We start from the raw sequence: 16,717 nt of genomic DNA on the forward strand, positions 1-16,717 counted from the left end.
AGATCACATTAGCATGAAAGAAAATGTTACCCTCGGCACATGTTCCAGAGGTCATCTGGGACACAGATGGTAGGAAAATCCAGGTTGGTTTGCTGGGAAGTTTCTACATCTCTTGCTGACAATGGATCCGAGACAGTTACTCACCGAGGAATCCATATCAGGGTATTTTCTTCCTTTACTTTTTCCTAGGCATTTAGTCTTTCCTCCATCTAGCAGCTGGCACCAAAATCCTTTTGCTTCATCAAATCTGAAAAGGACACTTGTCTTTAAAAGATATGGCCACATGCCTAATTAGTAGCAGCAGAAAGTAACTCACTCCATAGGTATTTCCCATTTCAATGCTTTACAAATTGGGGTTGGGTTGGTTTATTTATTTGTGGTCTTGGCTCCCTTTTTTTTAGCATTTGTCTACTTCGACAAGAAATCTATTACAACCATGACTGTTTCAGCTTTATGCAGAATTCAGAGGTAACGTGGTGTTACAATATTTGTTAAGCTTGGGGGGCAGGGTGCGCGTACGCAAAATCTTTTAAAACTCCTTGTTACAGTTGAGATGTATTAGAAAATCTCCCAACTGTTTAAAGAGTCAGTGTAATTTTTCTTGCAAGGCAAATGCTGAGAACCGTGTCTGGGTCTGGTCAGTCCCGTCCCTTCAAATTCACCAAAGGAGAGCTTGAGCTTTGAGCACATACCTCTACCAAACTATGAGGCAAGCTGACCAATACCATTTCTTTCCTGACCCTGGCTGAAGGGTACCAGCCAGTACCACTACTGGAAATAGTCCATTTACCATCACCACATGTGCTTCAGCAAGTAAAGCTTTCAAGTAATTTGACATTCCTCTACATCTGCCCTCCCCTGGGGAGCCATTTGCCACCCCCTTGGAAAACAACTGTAGAGGGAGAACTGAACTGGTTTTCCTCTTTTTACTGTTAAAGGGTAGTTGCTCTGGGCACCTGGCAGGTCCATGCCTTCTGTAATAACAGGCTCTTTACCTCAAACTCTGCCACGTGTCCCTAATCTCCATCTAGTTGAAGACACAAGCCATTTGTCACGCTTTTTTTTTTTTCACACATCCTGTGCTTTCTGTCAGATATAGGTATAACACAAAGTATAAGGAGCGCTAATAATTCCAGCCCCTTCTCTGAAACCACAGAGACCAAATGGAAAACCTAATCACTGCTGTGAGCAGCTTCACGCTTCTCCATGACAGTGCCAAAACCAGCCCTTCCTCCATCATTTCTGGAAAGACTAAGCTATGATTCTGTCTTGGCATAGCATCTCATGCTCTCTGAACCTAATTTTAGGGTTAGGCATACCTCTGAAACCGTGGCAGGTCTTGTAGTCAGAGAATAGAAGTTTTCTTCCAATCAGGTACGTAGTAGTAGTACCACACCTGGCTAAGAAAACACCCTCCCCCCCCCCCCCCCCCCAAAGGATTTCCCTACCTGAGGGCCTGGGTGTAGTTGAAGAGCGGTGTAACTCCCAAGAACTTCTGAATGTTGTCCATTACAGAGGCAGGGTTGTGTCTCAGTTCCTGACCATCCACAATGAGAAGCTGAAAAGACAGCAGCTGCCTTAGCCTCTGCAGCTTGTGCGGAACGACACCCGTGGGCTTCCTGGATCTCAACACTGCCCCTGGTCTGTGTGTGTGTGAGCAAAGGCTGCCAAGGCCCCGCTTATGCTACACAACACAGTGGGGAGACGTGGCCTGTTTGCCACCACAGATAGAGAAGTTAAGAGACAGACCACAGGTACTATAAAACAGTAGATCATGACAGGCTTTGCTTAATAAACTCGCCTTTGGCCAAACCCCCTGTAGCTAAGCACTGAGGCCCAGCAGATTGGCTCTGGAAACCTCAGGTATTCTTTTTAGATGGCAGCAGCCACTGTGCTAAGCATTCTTCTGTAACCTATGATTAGTCTCCTGTTACATGTATGACAGACAATAATGAACAACATTTGTGCTAATTACCTACCTATTCCAAAGAACAGAACAGAAGAATAGTCACATGAACTGAAGACAGGGGAAGGTAGGAGACCCTGACCCACAGTCAGTACAAGGATGGTGTGTCTGGCTCTATCATTCCTCAGAGCAGTAACCTCCAGGAATAGGAAGGCAATGAGACACGAGCCCAAGAATGTTTTCCTCTGTCTCAGTCTTGGCAGAACTGTCACATACAGTTTAGGCCGTTGTTCTGGCACAGAATAAGAGACTAAATGGGCATTATAAGCCTCTAATGGATTACAGACGGCCTGATGATAATCCCAGCAGCAGAAAGGAACTTGAAAAAACCTATTCTGACTCACACAGTTTATACATTTCTTGGGAATTTAGACAGTTATGATCTATATTCTCCATTAATTGTCTTTTTGCAAATTTATACACAAAACAGAATCCTAACATCTCTGTAGTGAAATTTCCCTTCAGCAGACAGCTAAAGGCTTTAACAACATGGGAACTAACAAGTTTCAGAGCCCAAGAGACTTTAAAGCAATGAAACCACAGCAAGTAGCTTGAATACCTGCTGGGCCTCAAGAGGGTCCCTGGGCTGCGGGCTGCCAAGATGAAAGGAAGGGAGTGCTAACACTGCTGTTCTAGCTGCATTTCTCAATCTTCTGGAGCTCTCCGGGACATCACCATATCCCCCTGCATTCACTCACTTTTACAAATAAAGTGCAAAATCAGAGTACTCAAGCCTGATTTCTTATCAGCTTATAATAGGAGGAAGCAAGCGGTGGCTCTTGTTCTAAGAGACAAGACAAAGGGCTAAATGAAAACAAGGCTGGGTGAGGGTGTGTATGTGTTACAATCTGTGCTCCTCTCCTCTCCACTAAACCCACGTGGGGCTCCACGAGAGCCTCTACTGCCAAACCTCCTACCTGCCCAGAGGGGTAGTACGTTAGCCAGCGCTCTAGGTGAGTTGAATACCAGCCAGGGAGCAGGCATCGGCTTTGCAGGTTGCGCAGTTCCTGAGGGGCCTGGGACTTCGCAGAGATCACTTGGTAGAAGGTGTAATTGAGCGCCACAGGGTCATTATGAGCACGCTGGTGCTGAAAAACATGCTGAATTTAGGAGCGGGAACGCAAAATTCCACCTGACCCATCTCTGTGCAGACCCCACTGACTCAGCACAACCACCCACCAATGCCTTTGTAGGTAACTGTCCACACTCTGCAGGCAGCCTGCATCACGGCCCCTGGCCCCTCTCTGGAAACGCATCCGTGGGCTTTCTGCCTCGCCCCACTGGAGCATCTCTCTGGCCCACACCCACAGAACAGTGCAGGGCAGTTACCTGGTACCACGAGTAGGCTCGGTCAGCAGGGTTGATCAGAACACTAATGATTTTGGCTCGAGGCAGCAGGGCCGCACCACGTTTTGGTACCACCTCTGTGTCAAAGTAGTTGGCACTCTTCTCAAACATGAAGTCTGTGCTGGCATTGGAGGGGATGGGAAAGAATTCCATGTACCTGCCAAACAGATGGGATCCTGGTGAGCAACAAAGAAACGGCACAGGACAAAATGATGCCCTTGCTCCTCTTCAGCAGACACCGTTCACAGAACAACTGCACCTCCCCAGTAATGCAACGAACAGGCAAACTGATGGCGAGCTGGCAGAGGCATGACTTGGAAAGTGGTGGCGGAGCACAGGATAGAAAGCTGGAGATGACAGAAGGGTAAGAAAGTATTTTGCTGACCGTGTGGTCCCCAAGTCCTTGGGCAGTGGAAGGAAAAGGCCGAGGGTAGAGTACCAGTTGCAAGCTCTATCAGAAAAGAGGTTTTGTCTAAGGGTAAGGTCAGAATCAGCTGCTGGCTCTGCCACTGACCACTTGTTCAAACCTGTCGAAATCATTTGTCTCTCTGTGCCCCAGCCCACAGCTGAGACGCAGAGTAAAGAGCTCTGCTCTTCCTCACAGGGACCTGTCAAATTAATAAATGTGGAAACTGTAAGACATTTGAGTAATGGTAGCGTAGAGGGTAATGAGGGGACAGGACACTGTAAAGCACTGGAAGACTGGTCTCTGCTGAAATTTAAGCTGTACAACAAACTCAAATTCCATGTTAAACACAAAGATTCTCCTCTTGCATGTGACGCTACACTCAAATCAAGTTGGATGACTTTTCCAGGGGATGCACCTAAAAGCCTACGCTTTCCCAGCCTATCTGCCAGCTAGTGCAACTGCTCCGTAGTGCTCGACCTGTGAACTTCACTCAAGTACCAACCACCTTCCAATATCTTTTCAACAGTCCTCTAAATGATCAGACAAAAACTCCCATGGCTCGCAGGCAAAGAAAGTCCACAGCAGAATGGCTTACTGCCACTCAGTTGTCCCTCAGAGCCACATGTGAGAGCGTGTGGTGCTTCGAGCAAGAAACACCTTTAAAATTTCTCTGTCTGGAAGCCTCTTGGCATGAGTGCCACAGTGACATCAGAATTTCCCTGCCAGGTGGAAACACTTTACTGTAATTACATACTTTTACAGGTAAAGACCAAGGTATGCATGTGGACACTGGGGCTAGTGCAAGGAACACAGTGATGGCTCTACGTCTAGAGCAGTCCACAACAACAGTAGGGAGGTCGTCCCCTCCACAGTATGTGTCTTAACTTGGAAGTCACAAAGAACTTTTTCATCAGCACACTGTTGTCTGTTTTGTATGTCAAAGGAAAAGAAATTTAACGACAACAGTGCATTCAACAAAGGCTCCCATTTTTTAAAGCTAAATCATGCCTGAAAGTTTTCTGGTGACCGGTCAGTAAAATCAGAACCTACCTGTCCCGCTCCTGGGACTAAGCAGCTGGGTTAGCAGGAAAACAGAGAACATGCATTAAGCAATAGCAATGAAAACAGCTGTTCAGAAACAGAGAAGCTACTAAGGTGGCGGAGGCGGACACACAGAAAGACTCGGGAGAAGACAACATGGGTGCACCTTATCACAGAAGAACACACGTGTCAGGGTTCTTACCAATCGATTCCTTTATGATAGTTGGGTCCATTAAAAAACTGGATCTCCTCGAAGGTGGATGGACTTGGGAAGTTACTGGTGACAGCTGGATGCATGGTCAAGAAGAAGTGCACAGCTGTTGTGCCTGCAAGAGGAACCAGTTAACAGGACCTGGCTCACATTTAATGCTGGGCTGAACGAAAGGCTTTACCTGCACTGCAAAACACAGTCCCCAGACAGGCACGCTCCGATCACGCGTGGCGAACTCATGCAGGTTACAGCAGCAGCGACACCGAGCACTTTGGGACTCACCTTGACTGAGCAGTTCAATCCTGTGTTTGAGCTCACGCAGCTGATTTAAGTCACCTCCTTAGCAGGGCAGCTGTCACCCATATCAGCTACCCCCACACCTTTTTCTCCCTGGTGGCACAGCCACACTGTCATGGGGCACAACCCGTACCTGCCACGTGAGAGGTGGCCCGGGCACTGCAGGACAGTACTGTGTGTTTGGGAAGGAGATGTGCTGGGGACAGCCGTATTGTCCTTGGATGAGAATTCAGCTAGAGATGCCTTGGCCTGCCTCTGCTACAGGTGTTTCGCCTTTACCCAGCCAAACCTAACAGTCCTGCTCAGCACCCAGCTGCTGGCCTCCAGCAGGCCAATTAGTCAGCTGAGAGAAGGGTTTTCTTCCTGTGCCACTGCAAGCAGCTTGGGCTGTGACACAGGAGGGCTCATGCTGCACACACCCCAACAGAGCTCCGCAGTGACACAGGCAGGAGACAGCAGTTTGGCTGGGACAAGCTTTCTCCCAAGGCCAGGATCAATGCTTGCTGTGCACGGCTGGCAGCTGCTGTTCCACTGCACTACAGAGAAAGCCAAGGTTTGAAGACTTGGCTTTGGCTGAAGAGATTTTGCTCTTCAGCCCAGAAGGGACTCCTCAGTACAGTATATACAGCCGTGTCACTGCCAACCACAATGCCACAGCAGTTAAGAGGTGGTGACAGAGGTCAGACAAAAGAGGATCTCTGCTTCCCACTGACAGTGACATGGGGCATGCAGTGGGTACACGGATCTGTCACAATAAAAGCACTAGGAGGCATTCATCATAACCTTTGCTAAGCGTGTGCATTTAGTCCTGCCGGCAGCTTCTGTTTGTGACACACTAAGAAAGGTCACAGTTTCTCTGAGCTTATGTGGAAAAGCCAAAACACAACTCTGCAGGTAGGGCTTTTCTCTGCAAATCGGGACTGAGCCATGCAAAGTGCCAGGGTACAAAGTACTGACAGACTTGCCATTTAGGTTAGAATCTGAGATTCTCTGAAATGTCCTCTGCAGCCATTTGGCAGCTTGCACAAAGGGCAGCCCACATAGATCTACAACACAGACCTTTCCAGCTCTCCTCTCTGGAGGAATGAGATGGAAGCTCCAATCTATCTTTAGATAAAGCATTCACATTACCAGTTTTCTGAGGTCCCACGATGAGGAACTTGGGGAGTCGGTCACACGTCTTCTCTTTGGACCAGATATCCTTGTGCCTCTTATCATCACAGGGATTCTGCAGCACAAGTGATGGGATTAAGCATTACTACAGGAGCTAATGGAGAGGGGAGGAAAAGCTGGAAGGCCAGTCCTCTCGGGGAAAATGCTGTTAGCATATGAAGAACACTTCACAGCCACACTGCTGCTCTGCTAGGCATCAAGAAAAGTTAAGTAAAAACACAGGGGAACCGTTTCAAAAGCTTCAAAGTGACACGGAAGCCCAAGTCCCTCTGAGAGCGTTAACCACAGGCCTTGCCCTGTGTAGCCACGCTGGGCTGGGCCACCATGATAGTACAGCTCAGCATCTGTGAACTTCTGGCAGACAGACAACTCTATCACCTTCAGTTAATTCCATCTGCTCATTACCATGCAGAGGGCTGCTGCACTGGGATAAAATGGAATAAGCGTGTTTTTATTTAATGAGCACGAACTCTGCAGTGTGAAATTACCTTAAGATTAATCACATTAACATGCCTGCAAGCTTCTCCAGCACCAAACGGTTCTTCCTTGCACGCTTAACATTTCACAGCAGCTTGCTCCAATATAAGCCATTTAATGACCCAAATGTCTGCAAGCCTGCCCCTCAGTCACTTAAGACAGCCACACCATGACCGCATCCTACTGCTCCTACTCCCCATCCCTTTCACCTTGTAATTTGCCACTCGCAGCCTCAAGCCACAAAGGTTAAACCTAAAAGCTTTATGCCTTACCACTCTATGCTCTGGATCAGCAGCCTTGCCACACTTTAAATGTGGGACATACCTCTTGGAAAACCACTAGGAGCAGTTAAAGCTGCCTTCTCACCTGCCACAAGGGATTCTTCTCCTGGGGAAAAATTTCAAAGTACTTTTTTGCAAGTTGGACGGGGGGCAATGTTTGCAGGCGAAGGTTGGTCCAGCACTGCACAAACTTGACCAGGCTCTCAAAAGTGTACAGTCCCAGACGGTCATTCCCATAGTTGGACAGGTGAGTCATGAAGATGCTGATCTAGAAAGAGGAAAGACATGAGACATTGGTAAATCAGGTAACAGTACTCTTTCCTCCTAGCTTGAATCCACTGTCAGCAAGAGGCTGTTCACATCTCAAACTGCCCTGGCTGGCTGGGTTGATGAATGTCCATCTGCCAGGATACAGCACTGCCTTGATGAAAAATGAAAGAAATGTAGCACTTGCAAGGCAGGAGGAACACAGACCTCTCAGTTACCCTTGGGCATGGTGTGTGTGGGGGTGACAACTGAGCCCCAGATGCGAGTCCAGAACAGATTCAAAATCCCATTCATGTGGCTTTGGGACATTGAGGGGAACAAGTGTTAGTTAGTGACCACCTCCTAGTCCAAACCTTGCAAAGCCTCTTCCATGGGAGACCGGGAGTTTCCCTTCCTCTCTCGGAGGCACAACCAGGGCAACCTCTCTACCTGCGGTGCCTGCTACAGCAGGGGAGCAGGCCAGGCAGAGGGGCAGCACGGGGAAGGCCAGGGCACAGCGGCCCAAGGGACAGTTTTCACAGGAGTTATTTCTTGGCCCACAGCCCGTCAGCTTTCATTCACTTTGGAGCTAACATCTCAAGTGTAAAAAAAAAAAAAAAAACCCAACTGGCAATTCACACTTTAACATACAAACAACCGTACCTGGGGATCTGAACAGGGACACCAAAGAGACATTGCACTAGGACGTTATCCTAGGAACGGACACCAACCGATAAGGTTTTAGCTCACAAGAGCCTTCAGCACAGGCAGCCCTGAAGATTGTCCTGCCAAGCCTGAGGATATAACCACTTGGGCAAAGTGGCACTGAGCACCCACGGGAGCCCCCCAGCACTGCAGTGGTCAGGAGCTGGTATGCTACCTTTGCCTTGCCAAGTCATCTCTCAAGCAGATACATTTCCCTCCTGTCTGTTTTTCAGTATTTTAACTTTTGGAAAAGAGTGCAAAAGACTGCTGTCAACTTGACTCTGGTGTGTGGCTTTGACAGGTCCCATGGAGTTGGGCATCCCAGTGCCTGCAACACAACAGCACTTTGCCAGACACAAACCACAGCTCAGCTAGAAGTTAGCAAAACAAAAGCAGAACAACTAAGGCCAATGGGAGAATGACTACGTGGATGATTTAGCACTCCCTACCCAGTATCTGCTAGTGCAGGAAGGAGAAGAGACCTCAGTCACAATAGGGGCACCCACTGCTGCACAGTTCAGGGCTGAATCCTGATGATGCCAGGTAAGGTCATTAGGCAACAACAGGCTTCCCTGGCAGAGGACAGGAATGTCTTTCCCTCTCAAAGCAGGAAAAGAGCAAAAGGGGGGAAGCAGGAGACAGATGGTCTTGGGATGAAGACATTTGCTGGCACTCGGGAGGTCTGAACTCATCTTTCTGCCCAGTGTCACCACGGAGTGGTGTCAGTGCCACGAGAGGTACTGATAGCAGCTCTTTGTGCCTGAGCCATCCCCAAGACACTGCGAAATGAATTTAATTCTGTCCATGAAGTGCTCACACCTCCAGGTCTTTGAGTAGGCAACAGAAAAAAGTTGTAGGACTCTGGGAGACATGGAAAGTAAGTGCAGTTAAAAGATGTGTCACGTTTGTCTGCCTGAGTTTTTCACTTCTGGTTTCCTACTGAGCTGACACAGAGGCCCTGCCAGACAGGCTCTGGCACCCACACTTCAAAGAGCAGAGTGAGCTTGGTGCTGTTGTGTAAAAACAATGTGCTAAATACCACACAGAGCAAAGGACAGAAAGATCTTTGTAACTGCAGGGCCACACCACGGAGCACATAAGGTGACAAAGCATGTGTCTCGTGTTGCATTTTGCCTGTTTCTGGGAGACACCACGAAGGTGGTGTGACAGCAAAGGGTGGCTCTTCCCTTTGACTAGCTAGTGAAACATTCAGACGTAAAATTTGGTGTATGAAGTGTCTGGTTCACTGGCATAAACCCAGTAATGCAGCAGGGAGGACCTGCGGCCCTTTCAAGATTTCCAGAATAAAAATAGCCCGCATGTGATCCAAGTTAGCAAATGTCTCAAGACCAACTACATTCAGTAAAGGGGCTTACACAAGTAATGCTGTCACCTGCAAACAGTACTAAGCGACTGGATTTAGAAGATGGTGAGACAAGCCCAACCGAAGAGCCATTTCCCCGTACTTCTGAGCATGCAGTCACATCCTGTAACATACAGGCACTGTTTAACAAGGCCTGGCAGCTTGCTCTGCCTCGTCACAGCTACTGCTGCCAAAACAGCTCTGAGCACTACTTCTGACATAAGCTACACTCAAGTCTCATCTCTCCCTCTCTCCCATCCGCACCCAGTGACCCCAGGGACTCTCCTGGTAATAATGCCTCCCTCCTCTCCGCTTCCCCGTCCCCTGTCAGCATGTCATGGTTTCCCTCCCTTCACACTGAGGAAATATGAGGGGAAAGGTCACAGGGAGCCTAGAATATAGAAACCAGGAGGGTATGAGCATCCTTGCAATATGTAACAAGCAGCTGCGGGCACAGCAGTAACCTGCTTGTGTAGTGTGAGCAAAAGTGTTTGTGAGAGGCGATCAGCCTGTCCACTGAACATCAGCAGCTATTCTCCTTCCTGACATGAGGCCTTTTTCACTAGTCAGAAGAACAAACATCTTCTGTTTGCACTGTGGAGTTAATCTTACACATACAGCCTTGGAGACTCCTGCATGCATATATCCATTCAAAGGGAGCTGGAAGCACCAAAAAGGGCTGAAAGAGCCTGGTCCAAGTCTGCTGTGGATCACTGCTGGGGCTGCAGGGCTGGCCAGCTTTCTATCAGGTCCCTGAGATGGCTCTATCAGCGAGGGGAGGAATGCAAGGGCCTGAGTCACTGTGCAAACACCAGCAATGAAGAGCAGCTTAGAGCACAGTACTCCACTGCTGACACAGAGAGAGAAATGCTCCACTGCCAAAAGGAAGCAAATGTGTAAACATTGGAAGCATGTGAAGGTGCCTAAAAGAGTTTTAAAAGTCACCACAAAGAGCCAACAGTAAATTTGGCAAATAAATTCATCCTGTGCCAGAGCACAATCTTCCTAAACTTTTTAGATCACAGATCACCGCTAGCTGCTTCAACCGTCACATGCTTATCAGCAAATGTTAATGGGTAGCTCTAGAAACTATGTTTCTGTGAATTCCTTGGCACAGCCTCCTAGACCAGCAATGATCTCTGGATTACAGTCTGGCACCTGGTTTTCCAAGAGAAACCTAGAGCTCTAAATTTTCGCAGTCACTAATTCTGCAGACATTCTGTAACATCTGACAATTATGAAGTGGGACAAGGGGAAATTCACCCAATGTATGCTAAGAGAAGACCAGAGAAGAAAGCAGTTTCTTTCCGTCTGACTGATCACTCCATAGATAATTCAAAGAATAGCCTTCTTACTACAGACTTGTATTAAGGAGGTAGATTTAGTAGTTTTGTGTAAAGATAACAATTCTGTCTCAGATGACAGAGGCAGAAGGCTGCCTTCCAGACCTCGGGGATGGAAGGTTGGCTACCAGACCTGGAAGTATGAACCCCCACAATTGTTTTGCTAGGGTTGTTACAGACCCATACCTTCTGCAGATCATACAGCAAGCCAGAGCTGGTCACAGGCTAACCTTCAGAAGCACAGAGCCTCTTTGTAAACTACAACCTGCCTGTGTGATGCACCCAGAGCACATTGCAAGGGCCTTTTCACTATCACAGTTCTACTTCTAGGAGTAGAGAGGCACTAAACACTAGGAAAAGCAAAAGACAAGAAAACATTAAGCTCATGGAGGGAAAAAGAGTGATTTTCTGATTCAGTGAGCCTCTACAGTCCCAACCAGAAGTGGCTAAAGCTGTGTATTCAAACTGGCAATCCAAATGCAAAAGGAGGAGGGATTGAAAGAAAACATCACGGTGGACAGAGCCACTGATGTTACATGACAAATCCCACAAGCAAGTACTCGATGACTGGGACCAGTACTCAAGGGTTCCCATCTAGGAAGCTACTGAGAAACAACCTACTTCTCAGATCTGCTTGCACGGCTTCTTGCTCATACTCAGGCGCTGGTGGAAAAGATGTATAAAGGAGAAGAAAGAACGCAGACATTTGGAAGTCATGAGAAAAGAAGAGATTAAACATCATTATATTCAGGCGGCAGAGGCAGACATTCTAAAATCACTATCTAAACCTGGCAGGGCAATGTCCATTCACAGAAAGGGAGAACAACAGGTGCCAAATCAGCTTTAATAAGAAACAAATTCAGGTGGCGAATTGGGAAAGTTACTGTACAGTCAAAAAGAGCAGTATGTCTATGTGCTGCAGCCAACAAGAAGGAATGGGAGGGAGTGTGGCTGGAGAGTGCTACAAAGCCTCAGCTCCCAATTGCTTCCATTCAGGATTTTCTAAAAATGTCAGGGTATTTTTCTTGTGTCTCTTGCCACCTAGTACATCTTCCCAGCTTCAATGGGAAGTGAGAAACTCATGTGCCTTGCCATCCATGGCTAAGAACTGGGAAGGAGCGCAGGGTGTGGAAGGTACTACATTAGCTTGGTGGCTTGATGGGACTATCAAATATTGAAAGGGGAAAAAAACCAACCTGTGTTAGATCCAGACCTTCCAAAAATGCCTTAGGGCAACAGCTACACCTAGAAATTGTTTCAGGTGTATCCATGGTGAAAGAAAGGGGAGAACACTTCATAACAAACGTCCAGAGAAAGCAATGGTTCTGAACAAAACACATCAGAGAGCCAGGGGAGAAGCCAACGGGAGGCAGATGCGCGTGGAACAGAAGGAGCCAAGGCACATTTCACTTCTGATTCATGAAGACACAGCAGCCTAGGTAACACCCACCCTGCGTTGGGCCACGCTCAGCGCGTCACCTGGCTGGTTTCTATCTGTGGAGTGCTGCACTTGTCAGCACTCAATACAGATGCTTCCTTGGCAGCGCATACAGCAAAGCAGCATTAACTAGCAAGTACTTTCTTGGTCCTCTTTTCCACACCTCCTTTACATCTCAGTGGAAACACCCACGGCATGATGGGTGGTTATACTGAATCTCCCGTAAGGTCTAGTCCTTTCCCACATCATGCACATAAGCCAAGACACCTGTGCACTGATTCCCCTCTTTCAGATGAGCTTACTGGGTTCAGAAGCACTGTCAGGAAGAGTTCACCACCACGAATGCTCTTGTCCAACTCCTTTGAGCCACCGGGATACTCATTATAGAATATAGTGTGAGTAAAAAGACCACAGGTCTGTCGAGGCAGAACCTGGCAATATCAGAGAAAAGCAAAGTTAGGTAAGAGGCAGATGCAGCAGAATCTACACATGAATGTGTCAAAGCAGCACTCTGTGGATCAATATAGAGTAAAGGACATAGCGACATAGGTTCAGAGGACTCTTTTGATATTCCTCCCAACCGTTTACTCATCACAGCACAAACAAGTCAGTGGGATCTCAATTTAGTCTTGTTGTGCTTGGTTTTGCTCTCCACTCAGTACTAACCCCTGAACTGTACTGAGAAACACAGAAACTGGCTTTAGCCATGTTTTTTTCTCTTTGCTTGACTTAATGATTTTGGAAACACTGGTGATATTAATGTCTCTGATGCAGATCACTAGGAGACTGTCCCTTGGGCAGGAAAGTGGGATCTGCTCACCCAGCTGTGCTCACCATGATTCCATTATGGATGAATCCACGCCGGTACCGGGCAGGCCGTAGGTGTGGGTATTCCTCTGTGCTTGTTACTTGGATGCTCCACACGGATTTCCACGCCTCATAGAGTTGCGTGTGGACAGGATAAACCCCCGAATGGTGGGGGGCTACAGCATAGCCTAAGTCTGTGGGAATCCCATGCTCCTGGAAGCAAAATACGCAGCTTGATCATTCAATATTTAACTAATATCCTTAATAAGTATCATATTTAGCAATAGACTCCAAGTTGGAGCAAGGTGACAGAGTACCGTGAAAATTCTCTGGATTGGGAAACCTGAAATACTGTGTTTGTTTTATGCATCTACAGAAATACAAGGGTGATTCTCTATCAGATTGATTCACAAGCCTCAGGTCAGGTTCCCTGGTTACTACAAACTAATCAGTGCTGTTAACTGACACATCTCACTCCCACAATGCCTAGATCTGAGCCACTAGAGGAGGAAAACAAAGTTTCCTTAACTGATATAGAAGGAAAGGAAGATGACAACTGGGCTCTGTCTTGTCTCTAGCAATTCAAAGAAAAGCAGACATGAAGCAAGAGACTGTTGAGGGTAAAGACATGGGACCTGGAGCTATACTAAAATGACAGGAAATATCTGAATTTCATGGTTTTTAATTCCACTATGTGGTTCTGGTAACAATATGAATGATGACAGCTCTGCCCTGGTGGTGTACAATAAAACCAGAGCCCTTAAATGCAGCAGCAACCTTCTCCTTCCCACTGCTCGCCTGTTTCACGTTCAACATGTGTAATTGTGGTCTGTGCTTTGTCTCTCTCTGCAAAACACTGTACTGTTATTTAAGCAGGAAAAGGAGGAGCCTAAATTGTTTCTATAATGCTGCAACTGTGCTCTGAATTCAAGATCATTCCTAAACTGTGTGTGTCATGGGAACACAAAACAGCAGCCTGCTATTCCCAAGGGGATTACCGTCAAAAGCACCAAACTAGAGGTGAAGAGGACATTTATTTTCAGAGAAACATCTACACTATATTCAGCTCTGGGCTGCAAGCATCAGACATTATTCCAGCAACGCAGGATGTTCAAGGCTTCCCCCTCCTCTGCCAAAACCCAGGGAATTTCCTCTGGACTTCCTAGATAAGTAACTTCCTTCAGCATTGTCTGGGGAGGCCAGAAGGAGGGCTGTTAGCACATAGAGCATTTTATACTACCGACCAGATGACTTCCCTACAAAACCACAGTGAATAAGTATAGAAAAGGAAATGCTTTATCACTGCCAAAGTTTATAAATTAATTGGATTTGGATGGTAATGCTACAAGTTCACACCTCAGCAAACAAGAGCCTTGGGATTTGCACCCTGGAACTTAGCGGAGCTGCCTGGGGCCATGCAGGTGGCCAGGAAACACTTCCACTGCACAGGCAGGCACAGGAATGGTGTTTCTTGCCTGAAGACAGCAGGAGCCACACACCAATTTAAACTTTCAGAACTGACTTTCTGACTAGTACTTGGGTTCAGCAGGGTCCAAAGAGCTATTCCAGGAGAAGAATGTTTAAGGACTTGTACTGTAAAATAAAGAAACTGTGATTCTCCTTACCACAGCAAACTGTTTGTTGAGCTTCATCTGCTCAGCTAGCACAGTGACATTGTGGAAAAGATGAGGCTGCATATGACTCCACATGTGAGGGAACCACCAGAACTCCTTCCTGTGTTTGAGCAGCATGTCATCCCCTTCATCTTCCTCATCTGTACCTACAGAGAGCAGAAAGGAAGTTCAAAAACAAAAGGCAGAAGAAGGGCGCAATGTTTCAAAGCAGTGGTTAATCACCTGCAATGCTGACTCGTTCCAACAGAGAACCATGCTCTCTCTAATGCCTTACACATGCACACACACACACAAACATGGGGGCCTGTATGGAGGCACTGTGACAAAGGGGTGCTAGGGGCTTACCTGTGTGGTAGAATTTCCCTGAGAAGCCCAGGTTGAAGGTGAAATTTGGGACTAAAGTTCTTAGCTTATTCTGGGTGCTCAGTAAAGCCTGTTTGAATGAAAGGAAAAAAAAATGTTCACATTTAGTTGCTCTGTAACATTCCTCTGTGCTCTACTGCTGCCCAGTTCAGTCTGGAGAGGTATCACAGGGGATGGGGCTGAGACACTGTTGTCTGTGGAGTGAAGCAGAGTAGCCAAGTGCTCCACATACAGAGTCTTTACTTGAAGTACTCCTGCTGTACTAAATGATACCACTTTAAAACCACAGTCAGATGATGCTCTCCAATGTGAAGGACCCATAGTGTCCATACTAAGGCAGAGGGACAGTAAAATTCACTTCCAAGCAAAAGATCCATTACTCTTTCCAAGCGCAACCTCAACGCTCCCTTCCTTTCCCATGTTGGCTGGGACTTTGCTATTGAACCTCTGCCCTTTCTCTGAGCCTACATGTTAATGAAAAGGAGGATGGAGCAGCACATGGTGCACAGCAGAAGGAAGAAAAGTCAGTAACAACGTGAACAGTAACTATGTGATCCAAAGGGAAGGGGCTTTTACTTAAGAGAAGAAAGGTAGATTCACAGAACTACCCGTGCAAGGAGTCCTGCCACAGCTGGGAGATATCCCTGGCTCTGTGACCCTTGCAAGTGCCAAATTCCTTTTGTATCAGGAGTTTCCAGGATTCTGGAAAGAAAACTTGGGGGAGCTGACATTCACAGTCATCACACCTTCTACAGATTCTCTCTTGCTCACTTGTGCCTGCTTTAAATGTCCAAAGTAATTGCTATAGCCAGAGGGAAGGAGCCTTGTGCCACAAACCCCAAGGTCCAGCAGTGTAGAGTAAGACAACAGACAGCCTTGACAGGAAAAAAAAAAAAAAAAAAAAAACAAAAACAAAAACAGAGGCTCAGTATGTCACAGGCAAGACACAAACAAATTCTAGTCAAATTTCTTCTTCTGGAAAACTATAAAGAGAGAGATGCCCTGAGATACATGCTCTGCTGCTACCTGTGTGCTTCGGGGAAAGTGTCACTGGTGCAACTCCCTATGGGAGAAGCTCTCAATCAAATAGGGACTTGGCAGGAAGGCTGCTGGCAGGTGACAGAGATGCAGTTATTTAGATTTTAATAGATTTTCTAAGAAACAAATGGACCAGCAGCTGCACCAAGGTGAAGGTGATGAACTCTCAACAGCAGACTTGGGGTAGATGCAAATACACAAGCAACTCGTCATGTAATACTGGCGAAAGCGTACAGCATTTTCAAATTGTGCAGGGGAGATGGGCAGTTCTTTCTGCATCGGGTGCCCTTCCCCAGCCCCAAGGAGCACAGAACAGTAACGACAACGCTGCCTTCACATGGCTCACACTCTGTAGGCATTGTGCAGGCACACTGCTCCCTAGGCGGTGAAAGTGCATTCACAAATGCAGACTCTCACTCAGTGAAGGGACCAGCCTTGACACCTATCACTTAAGCATATGCTGACAAATCACTGCTGTCACTAGCATTTTAAAACAGTGTTGACCAAACACTGATCATCACATTATTTTAAAAATTATGACTTCTGTAATTTACTTCAATCACCCACCCATCTTGGAG

General features: G+C 47.1%; 1 protein-coding gene across 11 annotated transcripts in view; it reads right to left on the minus strand.

Annotated features, from left to right (window-relative positions):
* The window catches only part of NDST2 (N-deacetylase and N-sulfotransferase 2), a 136,712-nt gene that overhangs the window by 1,919 nt on the left and 118,076 nt on the right, over positions 1 to 16,717 (minus strand). For all 11 annotated transcript variants that reach the window (XR_006165303.1, XM_042792405.1, XM_042792383.1 and 8 more), the window contains 11 exons: positions 15,084 to 15,171; positions 14,730 to 14,884; positions 13,132 to 13,317; positions 12,600 to 12,728; positions 7,288 to 7,470; positions 6,403 to 6,499; positions 4,966 to 5,089; positions 3,296 to 3,470; positions 2,884 to 3,054; positions 1,449 to 1,558; positions 145 to 247 (listed from right to left, as the gene is read on the minus strand). Coding sequence is in view for 10 of the 11 variants with exons in the window: in XM_042792405.1 (XP_042648339.1) it covers positions 145 to 247; positions 1,449 to 1,558; positions 2,884 to 3,054; positions 3,296 to 3,470; positions 4,966 to 5,089; positions 6,403 to 6,499; positions 7,288 to 7,470; positions 12,600 to 12,728; positions 13,132 to 13,317; positions 14,730 to 14,884; positions 15,084 to 15,171 (1,521 nt within the window). In the remaining variant the exon portion in view is untranslated. The remainder of the gene's footprint in view (positions 1 to 144; positions 248 to 1,448; positions 1,559 to 2,883; positions 3,055 to 3,295; positions 3,471 to 4,965; positions 5,090 to 6,402; positions 6,500 to 7,287; positions 7,471 to 12,599; positions 12,729 to 13,131; positions 13,318 to 14,729; positions 14,885 to 15,083; positions 15,172 to 16,717) is intronic.

This window comes from Tyto alba, unplaced genomic scaffold (genome assembly GCF_018691265.1).
Source record: "Tyto alba isolate M040663 unplaced genomic scaffold, T.alba_DEE_v4.0 Super-Scaffold_1, whole genome shotgun sequence".
In the NCBI taxonomy this organism is placed as follows: Eukaryota; Metazoa; Chordata; class Aves; order Strigiformes; family Tytonidae; genus Tyto; species Tyto alba.